This window comes from Sorex araneus, chromosome 9 (assembly GCF_027595985.1).
Source record: "Sorex araneus isolate mSorAra2 chromosome 9, mSorAra2.pri, whole genome shotgun sequence".
In the NCBI taxonomy this organism is placed as follows: Eukaryota; Metazoa; Chordata; class Mammalia; order Eulipotyphla; family Soricidae; genus Sorex; species Sorex araneus.
The window spans coordinates 31,588,280-31,606,289 of record NC_073310.1 but is presented as its reverse complement, the minus strand read 5'-3'; the positions used below and the strand labels follow the sequence as shown (position 1 = coordinate 31,606,289).

At 41.0% G+C, this 18,010-nt stretch overlaps 1 protein-coding gene across 6 annotated transcripts in view; it reads right to left on the bottom strand.

Annotated features, from left to right (window-relative positions):
* SIPA1L2 (signal induced proliferation associated 1 like 2) overlaps positions 1-18,010 on the bottom strand; it is a 268,964-nt gene that overhangs the window by 36,961 nt on the left and 213,993 nt on the right. For all 6 annotated transcript variants that reach the window (XM_055146847.1, XM_055146849.1, XM_055146850.1 and 3 more), the window contains 4 exons: positions 13,275-13,375; positions 12,628-12,731; positions 9,987-10,375; positions 6,060-6,284 (listed from right to left, as the gene is read on the bottom strand). In XM_055146847.1, coding sequence (XP_055002822.1) covers positions 6,060-6,284; positions 9,987-10,375; positions 12,628-12,731; positions 13,275-13,375 — 819 coding nt within the window. The remainder of the gene's footprint in view (positions 1-6,059; positions 6,285-9,986; positions 10,376-12,627; positions 12,732-13,274; positions 13,376-18,010) is intronic.

Below are 18,010 nucleotides of genomic sequence, written 5' to 3'. Positions count from 1 at the left end.
CACAAATTTTTATTTTATTTTATTTTGGGATCCATGCAGCAGTGCTGAGGGGGTCTAGGGGGTCATTCAGTGATTCTTGGCCAATGAGATGGCTTAAATTTAGGGTCTGAGGAGGCAGCACAGCTCAGGCATTATAGTGCTGGTGACCACCAGAGTCACTCTGGGGGTATTTGCAGAGCCTCCAGGGATACACTTGACATGAAGGGCATGAGGTGGCAGGGGATAGACTGGGTTCTCCTGACCACTATGCTCTCTTCCTGGACCCTGTATGTAGAGCTGCAACACTAAGAACTAAACTCTAGCAAGCAGGTTCAGTACCACATATATACAGTTCTCATAAGTCAGTTAACTGTGTTGTCTGCATGGACCCATGCGAGTTTCTAGTTGTGAAATGAGAGTAACTGCAAAGTTAGATTTCTGAATTCTTTGAGAAACAAGTCAGTCCCCAAAGCCCTGGATGAAGAACAATATAGTTAACTTCTAAACTAGGCTGTGCTTCCCCATTTCTAATCTGTGTCAGCAAACCCAGATTCAATAATGCACCAGAGACTCTCATACAAATCTTTGAAGAAAATCATGTGGTTCTCCAAAACCCAAGAGAGCCTTTCACAGGACTGGACAAGCAGATCACATTCCACACCGGCAACTCAGAGCGAGGGACCCGAGGACGCGCGGTATCCAAGAGTAATCAATTCAGGCCTGTGCCAAGCATGTTTTATTATCAGCAATTTAGCAAAGCTGTTGGGTAAATAAAGCAGCTGTCCCCCTTAATTATCAGTATGTAAAAATGTATTTATGGACAAGAAAAAGACTGTCTGGCTGAATTACTGTTTTCTGCTCTTTTCCAAAGAGAAATCAGGGAAGTGACTTTCAAAAGATTTGCTCTCCAAATGCAATGTGAGCAGTCAAACATTCCTGAAGATACTGGGAGCCATCAATGGCTGCATTGTCCTTGGAGGCAAAAGATCTTCAGCACGTGACCTTAAGCCTCTAGGGCAACAGGTAACAGAGGGCACATGCATGTTCCTGGCATGTGTCACTCTTTCCAAAGCAGTGTGACAGCTCACTGTAAATGTGTCAGAGTAAAAAACTTACATGGACATGCTCAAAATTAAGGATTCCTGATCTGAAAATCTCTCTGGCTTTTGCTTTGTTCCTGAGGTAGGTCAGGATTGCTGCACTTCTCAGCAATCAGTACCACTGACAAGGTGAATCAACACTGGCTGTAAAATGAAGCTTTGTGAGTTTTCAAAACCTGACTGCAAAGGTAGTTATAAGAATACCTCATGGCATTTTCTGCGCGAAATTCATGTCTGAAAGACAATGGTTAGGTTTTATCATCAGTACAAGTCCTGAGATTTGGGTTTGGGAGGTGTTCAAGACTTCCTTTCACTTTGGGAAACAGGCAAGGGACAGAAATCACAGCTCCTACACTATTCATCATGGCCAAGATCCATAAACAACCCAAATGTCCAATCACAGATGAATGAATAAAGAAACTGTGATATAGATTTGTAGAATAACATTGGGTTTGTCCTTTTAACCTTGCCGCAGGGAATTTAGTTTACCTTAAAGCAATGTCCTTTCTGTATGGACACAGGAAGACAGTTAATATTATGCTTTGTAACTCGGGAGCTGATTGATTCCAATAATATTTACTCTTGGGCATCTGCTTTCTCAACTCAGTTACCCTTAGTTCCTAGCACGCCAAAAGCAGGGTCCTTAGGAGGGATGGAATGGACCCAGGGCAAGCTGTGAGTTTCATTGGCATCAAAATGGGCCAGGCCTAAGTGCCACAATACTCAACTATAAGTTGAGAACATGGTCATAGACAAACGCTGTCACTTGGATGGAACTGGGTAGTATCATATTGAACCAAGTCAAAGGGAGAAGGACAAATACTGAATGATCTCTTTGATATGTGGTGTCTAAAGCTGGCAAATGATAACAGGTACTGCAAGTCTGCTTATAGAACTGAGTTTACTACATTGCTATAGGTGGGGTGAGGACTTGGGAGGGGATTGAGGGAAACCAAGAGAAAGGTAGAGGGATGCTGGCATCCTAGTGGCAGGAATGGTACAGAAGCACTGTACTTCTGAAACACTGGCATTAACACTACTGTAAATCACAGCACTTAAACAACACATTAATTCCACTGTAGCATTGTCACACTGTCATCCCATTGTTCATCGATTTGCTTGAGTGGGCACCAGTAAAGTCTCCATTGTGAGACTTGTTGTTACTGTTTTTGCATATTGAATATTCCATGGTAGCTTGCCAGGCTCTGCTGTGCGGGCAGGATACTCTCAGTAGCTTGCCAGGCTCTCAGAGAGGGGTGGAGGAATCGAACCTAGGTCGGCCTCGTGCAAATGCCCTACCGCTGTGCTATTGCTCCAGCCAACGCTAAGGGATCCAACTAGAGAAAAACTGTTTCTGGAGCTTTAATCTGAAGGATTTCCTTGGTGGTGAGCATCTCTGAGGAGAAAAACAGACTCAAACTGTAACATGCCCAAAGCTTATACAAGGTTACATAAGGATTACATAAATAATAAACCCATTGCTAGCTCTCCTTAGCTGCATTTTAAAATATATGGCTCTATTACTAATAACAAAATTAATGAATGGTCTACAGTCTGATTTTAAAGAAATACAGTTGCTGGTTTTTTTTTAAAGCAATTGAAAAGTTATGTGAAATTTCTGGAGGGCAAGAATGATCTTCTATTTTGTGTGCAATAAAACTAATATTCTCCAGATCTCAAGAGTACACATACTTTCACGGACTGATCTTTTTTAAAGTTTATCCTTGAATGATTTGGAAAAACAGTTTGGAGGAATATTTCAAATAGAGGGGGTGCAGTTCTGCATGACTGCTACCTTCGCTTCTTCATCACTTTACATGAAATAGAATGCTCCTTGTTTCAGCAACAGTTTTAGAAGGGCCTGGGGTGCCAGCTGAAACACAAGCAAAGAGGCCTGCCTGGAGGCATGCTGGCTAATGTTTGAATCCTGGCACTCACCAAGAAGTGGGGAGGAAACTCTCCACAGATATACAGACCCTGTTCTCAGGATTCTTGCGATACTACCTGTCTTTTGCTGCAAGCTCTTACTCCCCAAGCCAGAGTGCTAAAACGCACAAACTTGGTGGAGATAGTGTTTCCTCAATTAAAAACCTTTCAGCCTTTCTTCTTCACTGAAATTTCGTGTCTACAGGGATGTGCCCAATGCTTTTGTGAATATCTGAGAAAACTTCAGGCTTGGGATGAACTTCTGTGAAATTCTCAGGAAACTCATCGATACCAACATTCACATGAGAAAATTGTCATTAATGATCAAAATGTCGTCATCCTGAAAAAACTCTAAATAACTCATGTGTAGTTGTTGACATGACTTTTATTAAGCAAAAAATTTAAAAGGAATGAAAAAGGTTGGATTTTAGCACTAAAATGATGTTTTAATTAGAAGATAATAGTCATGGTATTAATCATATGCAAAAAGTGGAATCACTTTTTAGGAGAAAGGTGATATCATGTCACTGACCAAACTTTGACTCTAGAAGTGCTTTCTGATAGTCACTGGGGCCTCCAGGTAACCCCAACGCCTGAAGACAAAACATACAGACCAGATCCTTGCAGAGTCTGTCATGAAAAAAGAAGCAAACTGAGACCAGAATGGTAGAGTGTTTGCCTTGCACACAGCCAACCCAGTTTTTATCCATGGCATCCCATATGGTCTCCTGAGCACCACCAGGAGTGATCATTGAGTGTAGTCCCAAGAGTAACCCCTGAGCACTGCTGGTGTGGCAAAAATCAAAAGTAAATTAAAAATAAAATATAAGTCAGAAGCTTATACCAGCCTTGCTTTGCATTCTTGAAATGTGATTTACTTTCTTATTCAAAAAAAAATAATAAAGCTTTCATGTGTGATAAAAATGAATTATCCATCTTTTTCTCTTCTCTTTTTTTCTCCAAACAGACCCAAAGCATGCCTCTCTCTAACAGAGCTGAAGAGATAATCAAAATCACATTAAAATTAGGAGAAAAATTTTGTATTTTATATCATTTACATGGCAACTTTCAGAAAGTCAATCATGGAGGTGAGGCATGGGAGGTGGGGGAGGGGTACTCTGGAGCTAACTCAGGAAGCTGCCTTTGCTCCTGTCTGCCCATGAAGACGGGAGTGCAGCCAACCACCCCTCCCTTGGCTCTGCTCAGCCCAGTGAAAGCCTTTGAGAACTCAAAAAACAGCCAGGCAGGCAAGGCGAAGTATCAGGGACTCTGGTGAGAACTCAGGAACACCATCTTTGCCCCCCAGGTCAGGAATGAACCCTGACCACTAAGGCATGTTCTGCTTTGCTCAGGGGCTGGGCATTTTTTCACATTTCCATAAACACACCATAAATATACAAAGACATCCTAACGGTAAGAACGGTAAGTTCCTAACCACACAACACATAAGAAACAGCTCCAGACTGCAAAGGGGACAATGGTGTAGCAACACAGAAACTCACCATGCTTAGTGGGTGAAGATGCTAGCACAGATGACCCAACTAGTAATACTGAGCCATATAACCTCTCTGATAAGGAATTTAATTGGAATTGTTGAGATGCAAAAGGAGCCCAAAAGAAACAATGGAACGAACCGCCAATAAAATACAAGAGGATATGGGAGCAGAAATGAGGAAAATACAAATGAAAATACGAGTAGGAATGACATATCTGAGAAACTTGTATGGAAGGACTCAGCAGCAGAGTAACAGCTGCTAAGGACAGAACCAGTGAGCTCCAAGATGAGGTGCGAAAATCTCCAGACAATGGCAGAAGATGTAAAAGAGCCTCCGAATAAACTATAAACCAACATATGACAAGAAAATTTGGGGATGAATTCAGGAGGAACATAAGAATCATTGGGGTTCCAGAGGGGCAGGAAAAAAGCCTTGATGAAAAGGTAACTGTCAAATCCATCATTTCTGAAAACTTCCCAGAGCTGAAGAGTGCATGCACCCACATCCAGGAGGACTAAAGTGTACCTGCTAAAAAAAAAAACCAAATAAAAACACCCCAAGGCACATCCTAATCAAATGATCAAAAACACAGATAGAGACAGAGACAGAATACTGAAAGCAGCAAGATCAAAGAAGAAAGTTGCTTAAAAAGGAGAACCCAGGATGGGGTAGGGGGAGGACGTGGTGGGGTTGGTGGGAGGGATGCAGGGACCATTGGTGGTGGAAAATGGGCACTGGTGGAGGGATGGGCACTCAACCATTGTATGACTGAAATGAAGCACAAAAGTTTGTGAAGTCTGTAACTGTACCTCATGGTGATTCACTAATAAAAAATTAAAAAAAAAAAGATTTACAGCAGACTTATCAGACAAAATCCTCTGGGCCCGAAGACAGTGGTGGGATACAGAGAAAGTCACACATGGTCTCTTTGGAAATTCAAATTGTCCTTGAAGCTGATTATTTAAATATTTGATTCTACATGTGCAAAAGCATATTACCATGATTTTTCTAATGTTAGGTTTTTTTTTAAAAAAAAACAAAAGAACAAAGAGCAGAAATTTATTTTAATTATAAGTACAAAAATCAAGGTGAAAGATGATTTTTATAAAGTAATATAAAAAACAACACTTAAAGGAGTTCACAAAGATATTTCCACATAATTCCTTCTCGGAAAATATGTTGTGCTGGGGGATAAGGTTGCCCTGGACGCACACAGAGTTGCACATTCTGCGCATTTCAGGTGGAATCACCTGCACCCCAACTTGATGTGTGATTCCTTCCTTCCATTTCATGAGGCTCTCTCCACTCTGGAGAAGCCCACATTCTCTCTCGAGTGGAGTATTTCTTTTTCCTGCCTCTTCTTTTATGCTTTGGTTTTTGAGCCACAGCTGGCAGTGCTGAAAGCTTACACACCTGGCTCTGTGCTCAGAGGACCATATGTGTGTCACAGTTAGAAGTGGGGTCAGCTGTGTACAGAACAAGCACCTTTTACCCTGAGCTATCCCTTTTTCCTGCTTTTAATAAAATTCTTTATTAAAAAAAATATAGACCACCTTACCCCTGACATTCGGTGACTTCAGGCTCCTCGGGTGGTGGGCTTCCCTCCGATTTCTTCCAGCCGATAACATACTTGTTCACTGACCCTTGTCTGTGGTAGGACTTGGATGTGGATCCAGGCACCTGTGGTCCACTGCTGTGTGACACGATGTAGACTGTGGATGTGTCTAGAGACCCATTGTTTTTGGAGCAGTGAACTGAAGGGCTTCCTGAATGGTGTGAACCACTGAGGGAGAAACAGATAAAACAGAGTTCAGTGGTGCTGCCTGCACGTTGGCAGATTCGGAGTCTGCCCCCATAATTTTCAGTCAGCAAAATTAGAGGACCCTGCACCCTGTTAGAATTCCTTATTGTCCACAGGCTAAGGCTGTGGTCCCGAGCAAGCTGTGTTCTTATGCCTAGAAAGCTTCTAGGGCCCTTTAATAGAAAATGGCAATGTACACCAATTCCTTCAGAATGCACATGATTAAAAAAAATATTAGAGGACTGGACAGATGGGACAAGGGTTAAGATGAATGACTTATAAATGGTTTGATCCTGGAATGATCCCTGGCCCTACATGGTCCCCTGAGCATCACAGGGTATGTTTGGGCCCTAGCAGCATCCCATCCTTAAGCCTATTGAAATACCAGCCTGGTTGGACTGAAATAGCTGGGATGGGCCTTCAGGGTCTTTAGACACTGCTTGGGAGCCCACCTCCCCCAAAGAAAAGGATAAATCAAAGGTGACTGAGATTCTGCCAACACTGAAATACCAGGGCCTGATTGCCTGTGTTGATGAATTTGTTACCATCTGACTTTACTTTTCTATTTCAGTTCAAACTGACACACGGCCATTGCAAAGTCAAAATCACTGTCCATGGGACTAAGATGCAAGTGGGAGTCAGCAAGGTAGCAGCTGAGTGACATTGCTCTAATGAGTAATGTCGTACACATATTTAAAATTTCCTTTTAAATAGGAAATATTAATATGTTCAATACTTAAAATGGAATATTTTAAAACCTCTCTATTTTTATTTTTTAAGAATGATTCTGAAATACTTTGTTTCCTATTTTCTCTAGCCTCCCTCAGGTTGGGGAACAGATCAGAGAAAGCATATGAAAGATTCAATTTAACGTCTGAAAAAATATATTTGTAGTAAAAGCCTACAACAAAGGTGGCTTCAAAGTCACTATCTCTTACCAAGTACAAGAAAAAACAGCCAGGTGGTAAGAACTTCTATTCCCTTAAACTATGTTATTTCTACAACAGCTGTACACACATTGAATTTAATGTGATGGGAAAAGTAAAGTCAATCAGAAATTCAATCTAGCACTTTTAGATACGTTCTAATAGCGCAGGCCATACAATCAACAAATGATTACAGTATTCAAGAAAATCAATCTAAATGCCTATATATAATCCTACATTTCTTTTTTATAATTGCTCTAACAGCAGTTTCTCCAACAAAATGAGTCCATGCTTTATATGCAGGAGACCTAAACTCAATCTCCAGCACTAGATGGGTCCCTCACAATTTAGCACCTCTGGATTATGGTCAAAACTAACTAAGTCAAAACTAACAAAGAAGCAATCAAACAATAAAAGTAGTTTACACTGAAATATCCATTAATACAAACACAAAAACCTGTCTGTGATGCCAATTACTTTTGTCTAACAAGGTGACATGAAGTCTGTTGTTTTAAAATCTTGACTTTTGGGCTTAAGAGATAGTATAGGAGGTCAGATGCTTGCTTTGCATGCGGCCAACTCAGGTTCAAACCCTGGTATCACAGAACCTTAATAGTTTGGGACTTTTGGTTATATGAGCCAAAATACTACCTATGTTTGGGACTAGAGAACTAGGACATCAGGTAAGGTGCTTGGTACGCACATACAGCTAACCTGGGTTCGATTCCCAGCATTCCCTTATGCCTCCAGGGTCACAGCCAGGAATAAGCATTGAGCAAATCTGATATGACCCAAAATTCTCTCTTTCTCTCTCTCTGTATATGTATATATATAAACTTATACATATAAGTTTATACATATAATATACTATATATAATATATGCAATTATATATAATGGTATATTATATTAACAATAATATATATTATATATTGTATGTGATATAATATGTATATTATATGTGTGTATGTATGGACTAGAGTTACAGCACAGTGGGTAGGGCATTTGCCTTGCATGCGGGCAACCCGGGTTTGATTCCTCCAGCCTTCTCAGAGAGCCCAGCAAGCTACTGATAGTATCCTGCTCACAAGGTAGAGCCTGGCAAGCTACCCTCGGCATATTTGATATGCCAAAAACAGTAACAATGAGTCTCACAATGGAGACATTACTGGTGCCTGATCGAGCAAATCGATGAACTACGGACGACAGTGCTACAGTGCTACAGCACTGTATATATATGTATATAAACATGTCACTGTAACTGTCACTGTCATCCCGTTGCTTATCAATTTGTTCGAGCGGGCACCAGTAACGTCTCTCATTGAGAGACTTATTGTTACTGTTTTTGGCATATCCAATTTCGCACGGGTAGCTTGCCAGGCTCTGCCGTGCGGGCTCCATACTCTCCATAGCTTGCCAGGCTCTCTGAGAGGGGCGGAGGAATAGAACATGGGTCGACCGCGTGAAAGCCGAATGCCCAACCACTGTGCTATCACTCCAGCCCATATGTATACATGTATAGAGATGGATATATATATATGTATATATATATATATCCATCTCTACATGTCTATGTATATGTATATATACATCTCTATACATGTATATATATACACACACACATATATAGAGAATTAAATACTACCTATGTTGTATAACTCCAATTTGTGTGAAATTTTTAACTCATAAAGCAAATGCCTCACTTGGATGACGTAAGTGATAAGTAAGATACAGCTGAAGATGCTAGTGGCCAGAAAAGCAACACAAAGTAGCAGTATGTATGTGTGCACACATGTTTTGTATAAATCACTTTTGATGACTTCGAAGTTTAAACTTTTTTCAGACATGCATAAACGCATCACATGGTATCAGGGATGCCATGGATATAACGCCTTCTGCCTTGATTGAAAGGAAAGAGATGAAAGTGACCTGCACATCTGTTTTGAGGATGTGATTACAACTACTCTTATTTCTGTACATGGATTTAATACGAATCTGTCCATCAAGGCTACAGGCTGAAATTCTGCAGCCTGGCTCTACCAGGAGTATCTTTTGAGGAGTTGGAAAAAATGAGAGCCACGCAGGAACAGTCGTGGGCTCCGAGGAAGTGAGAGATAAGGAGCATAGGGTCTCTTATTCTGAGTCCTGATGTTCTAAGCACTATCTTTGGAAGAAATAAGGCCACCAAAGCCCTACATATAGCAAAAAAATTCCCATTACTAGTTCAGGTGACTGTCCGTGAGCAAGTAGAAGAGTTCTGGGAAACATTCAAGTCATAAGCTAGAGTTGATTTAGGGGATCTTGAAGACCTTATTTTAAATAGAAAATATTAATATATCTAATGCTTACAAATTAAATATTTTAAAGCTTAATTTAAAAAATGGCTTTGGAACACTCTCTTATTTTCAGATAAAAAAATGATGGAGGCAGCTGGAGTCCAATTAGTTAAATTCTGCCCACAGTCAAGTCAGAGCAAATCACTCTGTTTGGGCTTTCAAAACAGAAAATCACCCTAAAAGCTTACATCTTTGCTCAAATTTAAAGAGAAGAGACACTAACAATCTCAAGGAAGTAAACTTATTTATGTAAAAATTTCACCACTAGACTTAAAAAACCAGCAGTTCTTTTGAAATTAGACAATTTGGCAAACTAACAACCAACTCCTGTTCTTGCTGTTCTCACGTCAGCACCCCCTTCATCCCAGCAACAGTGATGGCGCCCAGGATGTGCCGATGCTGACAAGGCCAGAAGGCGCCTACCTGGAGTGAGAAGAGATTTCACTGAGGTCACCCATGCTGCTGTCGGCAGTGTTGCTGGCCGAGAGTGTGGGTGTGTAGCTATGCACTGTGTACATTTTGGCCTGCTCATCATCAGGACCCGAGATGTCAGCAGAGTCAGCCCACTGCTCAGCCCGGCTGTGGATCATGGACCGGCTCCCAGTCAGATGCATTGGACCCAGGACTGTGGTGGACATGCAGGGGGTCGTGTCAATGCCACTGTCGGTGGAGGCTCCCTTGATATAGGTCAGTCCTAGCAGTTCAGGATCCATCAGGTCTCCAGACCCAAAGTGCTTGTCATCGCTGTTACTGGAGGTGTTGCTGGAAAGGGTGTTGCTGCTGGAGTGACTGGAACAACTTTTGTCTCCAATCTTGAGAAGAAAGAGAAATGAAAATACTTCACAGGGATGTGGTACGTGGCTTCTGTATTCAGAGGAAGACTCTAACCCAGATTCACAGAGCTGTAAACTCAATGGCCTCACCTTTTCCACTCACTCCACAGTGCACAACAAAGATAGAACTTAAGACAGCTCTGTTTTGGGGGGGTTATATCTTGTGGGGAGTGGGTGGTGGCAGCTGACTCAGTGGTGCGCAGGGCTGACTCCTAGTACTGCACTCAGCAATCACTCCTGGTGGGCTTGGGGGACCATATGTGATACTGGGGATTGGCTTTGGGCTGACTGTGTGCAAGGCAAACACTTTCTGCTGTATGATCGCTGTGGTCCTCCACAAAAGATCTGGTTTCATACAAAAATCCCTAAATTATAACCATCATTTCCTTGATAATTCATCTTCTGTTGAACAGTTTAAGTCTTTTATTTGCTCATGAAGCACAGATGTATTGTCAGGGTGTCACTAACCACAGAATAAGCAAGGGGTTATGTAAGCTAGGATAGCACATGGAAATTAATAAAAGGAAACCAGCCTTTTATCGGGAAAACATTTCAGTGACAAATGGCAGTGACAGCCCCGGGGTGGGGGAAAGGTCCAGGTTTGAGTGTCAGTGGTGGGGACTTTGGCCAACAACAAGGCAGCTCTCTTGTGCTTATAACAGATCTGAACTCCTGTGATTAATGTGTGGACCTAAGCAGATGATATATGCAGAAGCATATTCCCCCAGAGAGTGGAGTCAGAGTCCACAGCCAGGGCTAATGGTGTGGGGCTCTTTTTAGATTAAACAAGTTCAAAACAGAGTCAGTGCTTTGGGGTCCCTAGATGACAAAGGCCACAAGGAGGGAGTAAATGTCCCCATCACACTTATGTACTTAATCAGGTATGGCCATTCTGTACTGTCGAGGATAACTAACAAGACCCGAATCATCATGAGAACAAGTCAGTCACTAATCATTTTTCAAGTGGTTTGGCCTTTTCCTTTCCCATTCCGTCCGATCAGATCCTTAAGCAAATCCCCTTGACCTTTTTATCATACACCGATATTTCTAAGTCGACTCTCACCCTCTGCTTTCCCTATGCTTAAACCTTGTTAGAGATTTGGATTTGAAAGGTGGAATTAAATGGAAACAGTAAGGCTGCTATCTCAAGACAAGATCTTGACACAGCTAAGGGAAGAAATATGTTTTCTTGTGTTCGTTAAATGTCAATTATAAAGCTCACCAATACCATAGGACAAGTTAGAAGCTAATAAAAATTCTAACCTACAGATAGCCAAAACAGAGCTACGTTAAAATACTTTTGTCGTGCAACAGTCAATAATCCACATTTTCCTATTTAAGTAAGTTTTGTTTCACTTTGAATGACAATGAGGACTAAGGTTCAGCCTCTAATTTTGGTAAGGAGAAAATACTATCATGCGTGCAAATGATCAAGAATGCCGTGCACTGTTCACACATTACAAGGATGTTGGTTTGCTGTTCTTGTCATTATGATGAATCATATATAACAGTGCCATAGGTGGTTAGCCACGGACAGAGTATCTCTGACCACACAAACCACTTACTTCACAGTGTTCTGCTTCTGTTTTGTGCCCACAAGTGGATAAGTAGTTGAAAGATTAAAAATGGGCACTTGATGTAGTAACTATTAAAGGATATCAAAGATCAAACAGCTAAGGATATAATCTTTGCTTTGCCAGGAATTTAATATGAAAACTCTGAGGTTCTTTATAGATCAAGAGGTGTGTGTGGCAATGGCCACTCAACACCCCTATTGCAAACCACAACACCTAATTAGAGAGAGAGAACAAAAGGGAATACCCTACCACAGAGGCAGGGTGCGGTGGGGGGAGATGGGATTGGGGGGTGGGAAGGATGCTGGGTTTACTGGTGGTGGAGAATGGGCACTGGTGAAGGGATGGGTTCTCGAACATTGTATGAGGGAAACATGAGAACGAAAATGTATAAATCTGTAACTGTACTCTCATGGTGATTCATTAATTAAAAAGTTAATTAATTAAAAAAAGAAAAATAAATAAATAAATGTTTGGAAGGAAAAAAAAGAGGAAGAACCCCTAACTTTCCATGTCTTTATTTATTTTCCCCTCACCTCTAAGAGACAACTGAAGAGAACAATTTGCCACTGAGAATTTTCTGTAACAGTATTAATACAGAGGTGGCTAAGATTGATCAGAATGCCTGAGTGAAGAATTTATGAACCAAGGACTTACATGTGAAAGCTTATTGGGGGAATCTTTGCAACTTCCATCTTTTTGCAGGGCTCTTTCTTTGTAGGAACTCAGGACTTTAGAAGGTGGGCCATGCCACTTAGTTTCTGTCAGATGTAGAGAGAGAAATTTAGTGTTACTGTTAACCAAAGAGCAAAGAAACATAGGAACTTAGCAAAGGATTTGGTAAAAATGAAGAAGACTGTGGGTTCTAGAACTTTACAGTTTTACCAATGATACTCCAATAGCTAGACCATTACCACCATCAGGTAATGTTCCATTTCTACAGAGAGGGCAACTCCAACTATCCATGATCAATCCCTTATGACACTGAGAGACCCTCAGGGAACTACTTCAGCTTTTTTTTTTTTTTTTTTAGCTTTTTGGGTCACACACAGTAATGCTCAGGAGTTACTACCGGCTTTGCACTCAGGAATTACTCCTGGCGGTGCTATGGGGACCATATGGGATGCTGAGAATTGAACCCGGGTCGGCTGTGTGCAAGGCAAATGCCCTGCATGTTGTGCTATTGCTCCAGCCCCACTACCTCAGCTTTGAATAAGTGTATGACTAGGAGTTATGGGAGAAGAGAGGGAGCAGAAAAAAAGCGTCTTAGGGGCATCAGTTCTGTCAGCTGAGCTCCTTATTACCTGAGTGCCTGCTTCCCTCCATAGAGTCTTCCCGCTCTCTGGCCCCTTCACATTCCAAAGGGCCTGAGCCTTGATGCTCGAGCAGCAGAGGTGACTGGCACCTGGAAAGACAAAGAGCTGAGTTCTGGCCTTGTTTGCCATGCCATCCCACCATATGTCCCTAAATGGTGCCTAAACAGACAACTGAAGAAAGTAGGAACACTTAATCAGAATAGCAAATTACAAAGGCAATGTCAGTTCACTTAACCCTGTCAGATAAGTTTAAAGCATATCAAATAGGGGGTCACCTACAAATAAACCTATGAAGAGGAAAAGAGCAACATGCCAAAGAGATGCCTCTGGACCCTGCGCCAGGCTGTCTTATCCAAGGCAACCCAGAGGGAGCAGGTGAGTTCCCCCACCCTCTCCAATAGAATCCCAGCGGCCAAACATCTCTAGAACTCAATCGCTGCCATGCTCACAACCAATTTTCACAGGCTTGGGCGAGCCTCATCCATGAGTAAATCTGCTGAAAAATCCAGGTATGTGGGACTTGTGACCAAAATCTCCAGGCTTGCACAAAGTGGGGAATAGGTGACCTCTTTCCATATCCTTGTGCTTCTGGTAGCCTGACAGTCTTGCCCAGAAAGTGCCTCTGGCACCATATAAATTCATTAATGGCCATGATGCAGAGATTCACAAATAAATCTCTCAGAAGAGAATAGCACAAGAGCAACATGCTGCAGAGATGTTTCTGGACCCCAAAGTCACCATCCAGTTAGAAAAAATCAAATTAACCTCATCTGTATCACTGTACTTAAAGTTTTAAAATTCCTGGAGCAACATCTCATACTGTGCACCACTGATGTACCAAGAGTGGTATACCACATTTGATGGGGTGTAAAGTAGAAAGCAACCAATCTCAAAAATATATAATATTTCACATATTTCACACAAGGCTTAATATTTAACAACATATTATTAATCTCTTATATAAGGGCTTAATGGCTACAGGATGAAATACAGCAATCTTGACTCACTTTCCTCAAAGGAAACTTTTCTGGATTATTTTTAGAGGGTTATTCATAACAAGCAACACAAAACAAATTATTTAGGGGGCTCTTGAGGACAGAAACATTCAAAACATGGCGGTAGGAATGTGTACTGGTGGTGAAATTTGTCAGAATATTAAACATAATGAATTATTATGAACTACTTTATAAAAATGAAATTATATCAAAAATTCAAAAATGAGAAAAATAAAAGGGTCACCTGAGGCACAACAGAAGTACCTGGGCATAACAGATTTAAACTACGACCACCAACTCTAAGAGATTCAAGGACAATCTATGGACCTTGGCATTTTTCCCCTTATGGTTAAAATACATAGCACCGATACTTCTTAATATTAAGTTTTTAAAGAAAAATGAAAGAACATTGGTGGATTCAAGATTGCATCTAAGCAAACTTTGTTTTACAAAAACCCAAAATAGGACCATACAATCTTATTACAAGGAATATGATTCTATGTGAAAGAGAACATATTCACATAACCTTAAAAAGCCATCCTTTGAGCTTCTTAAACTCAGGTGTGTGGACTGCAGTGGGCTCCTCTCCCTTCCCCAGTCTGAAGTTTGGCCCCCACACAAAGGGAAGCCTGGATACTCAGCATTTCATTCCAGGAATTACCCTCATGGCATCCGTTTAAAATCTCTAACCCCCAAACAGCTAGCATCTGCACAAAGAAGTTACTTCATCTACACCTTATATTAGAGGTACTAGTGAGCCCAGGCCTTGTATTTCTTCACCTCTCCAAAACTCACTGTAACAAAGACATCCTAACGGAAGGTTCCTAACCACACCACAAGACACAACAAGTAACTCCAAACTGCATAGGTCACAATTGTAAAGCAACACAATCTCACCAGGCTTAGTGAGTAAAGTCGCTAGCCCAGATGAATCAAACAGTAATAATAAACTGAGAGAAGCGGCAGGCATTCTGGTGAGCAACGCGGCCCGGAAAATGCTCCGGAACCAAATTGGGGCCAACAACACCGGGGAGCCAGAAGGAAGAGGTGCAGCCACAACACCTTCTCCAGATGGAGCCCTGGCAACACTGGGCAGCAACTAACAGGGCTCCGGGATTCGGGACTGGGACACATCCGACCTTTTCTAAAACCTGAAAACATACAATCTTTTAATGGAAAACTAATTATCAAATGCTTCCTTAATAGGGTTATCTTGTTTGGGGGTATAACTCCCACAACAATAGTGAGTTTTGTGTTGAAATATGGAACGTAATCAAGGTGAAGAGAAAATGAAGTGAAATTCATCAGTTATACAGTTGGGGTGGGGGGCGGGGGGTATACCGGGGATTTTGGTGGTGGAATATGGGCACTGGTGAAGGGATGGTGTTTGAATACGGTATAACTGAGACATAAACCTGAGAACTTTGTAACTTTCCACATGGTGATAAAATAAAATTTTTTAAAAAATGAACTATATAACCTCTTGGATAAGGAATTTAGAATGGAGATATTAAGGATAAGTAAGGAGCTCAAAGAAGCAATGGAATGCACTACCAATGAAATACACGAGGATATGAGAGTAGAAATGAAGAAAATACAAACAAAAAAATCAAGCAGAAATGATAGATCTGAAAAATTTGGTAGGTGAAATGAAAAACTTGGTGGAAAGCCTCGTAACAACTGCTGAGGACAGAATCAGTGAGCTCCAGGATGAGATCTTCTCAGACCATGCAACAGAAGTGGTGAAATAGAAGTGAATCATACACAGAAATGGGTAATCAAATCTAACACCTGGAAATCAAACAGCTCACTACTGAAAAGCCAGTGGCTTAAAGAGGAAGTCAAAAGCTTCCTTCAAACAAATGAGAATGAAGAAATGAGTTACCAGAACTTATGGAACACAGAAAAAGCGGTGTTAAGAGGAAAGTTTATAGCTCTGAAAGTGCTCATCAGGAAGGATAAGCCCACATATGTAATTTAATCTCACAGCTTAAGATCTTGGAATATGACCAACAAAAGGAGCCCATATTAGGCAGGAGGAAGAAAAGACTTAGAGCAGAATTTAACAAACAGGAAGCCAAAAACATTATATGAAAGATCAGAGAAATCAAGAGCTGTTCTTTGAGAAAATAAAAAAGATGAATAAACCACTAGTGAGACTCAAAAAGAAAGAGAGAGAACGATCTCTAATAAAGAGAATCAGAAATGAGAGGGGGACATCACAACAGAAACCACAGAATTTCAAAGGATCATCAGGGATTGCTTTAAGAATCTTTATGCCACAAAACAAGAGAACCTCAAAGAAATGAACAAATTCCTAGACTCAGTAGTGAATTCTTCCAAAACTTTAAAGAGGTCACATTCCCAATCCTATTCAAGCTTTTCCAGGAAATTGAAGACATAGAAACATTTCCAAACAATTTTTATGAGGCAAATATCACCCTGATACCAAAAGCAGATGGACCAGCACAAAAAGAGAGCTGATATCCCTGATGAACACAGATGCAAAGATCCTCAAGAAAAAAACTAGCAAATAGAATCCAACGACTCATCAAAGAGTTCATACACCATAACCAAATCGGATTTATCCAGAGGATGAAAGGATGGTTTAACAGTTGTAAGTCAATTAACATAATACAATGTATCAATAAAGAAAAGAAAAGAGAAAAACCATATGATCATATCAATAGATGCAGGGAAAGCATCTGACAAGTTCCAGTACCTGTTCATGATAAAAATTCTCAACAAAATGGGAGCTGAATGAACTTTCCTCAATATAGTCAAAGACCACAGAGAGCATTCTTCTCAGTGGGGAAAAACTAAAAGCCTTTCCTCTAAGATCAGGGACAAGACAAGGTGCCCACTCTCACTCTCACCACTTCTATTCAGCATAGTAGGTGGAGTATTTGCCATAACAGCTAGGGAAGAAAAAGATATTAAAGACGTTCAGATAGGAAAGGGAAAGAAGTCAAGCTATCACTATTTGCAGATGACATGACATATATTAGAGAAACCTAAATCCTCTACCAAGAAGCTCCTAGAAACAATAGATTTGTAAGTGAACTCCATCTATTTTCTGAGTTAGGAGCAAATGAAATGCTGACTGAAAATATCTACTTATAAGCCCAAATGAAAAAGAAAGGAGTCAGAAAGCGACACTTAATTCAGCAATGTGAGAGCAGTAATATATAGCTTTTTCTCTATTGCATAACCCTAATTCTTGGTCTAAATCAGGGCCCTCAGCTCCTTCAGAGGGCAGAGGCAAGAGTCATCTGCAAAGCACCCCCGTGAAAAAACTGCAATCAGGAACTTATGCCTGCCTCTTCCACCTACATCTGACTGCAGTCCATCCCTCTTCTTTCCACTCAAAGATTTCCCTGGGCTATGCTATCAGTTATAATAGATTACACTGACCTGAAGCTCCTGGACAGATGGACACACACAGATACACAGAGATATACAGAGACACAGACACACACTACACACAGAAACATACTAAGGATCTGTGCTATCTCAGCTCAATGGCAACCTTCTGTGGTTCTCAAAGAGGCAGAAAGAAGACAAGTCAAAGGCTCATGCTGTCCTTTAATTCTAGGCTATGTTTTAAAGAGACAACATGTTTAGGATTGGTGGCAAATATATTCCTGCTCAGCAATTTAAGTGAGAGAAAAATTTCCAAGGATGGTCGCCTATAGGGTTCTCCAGTTCCTCAATTTTCACAGGTTTTGG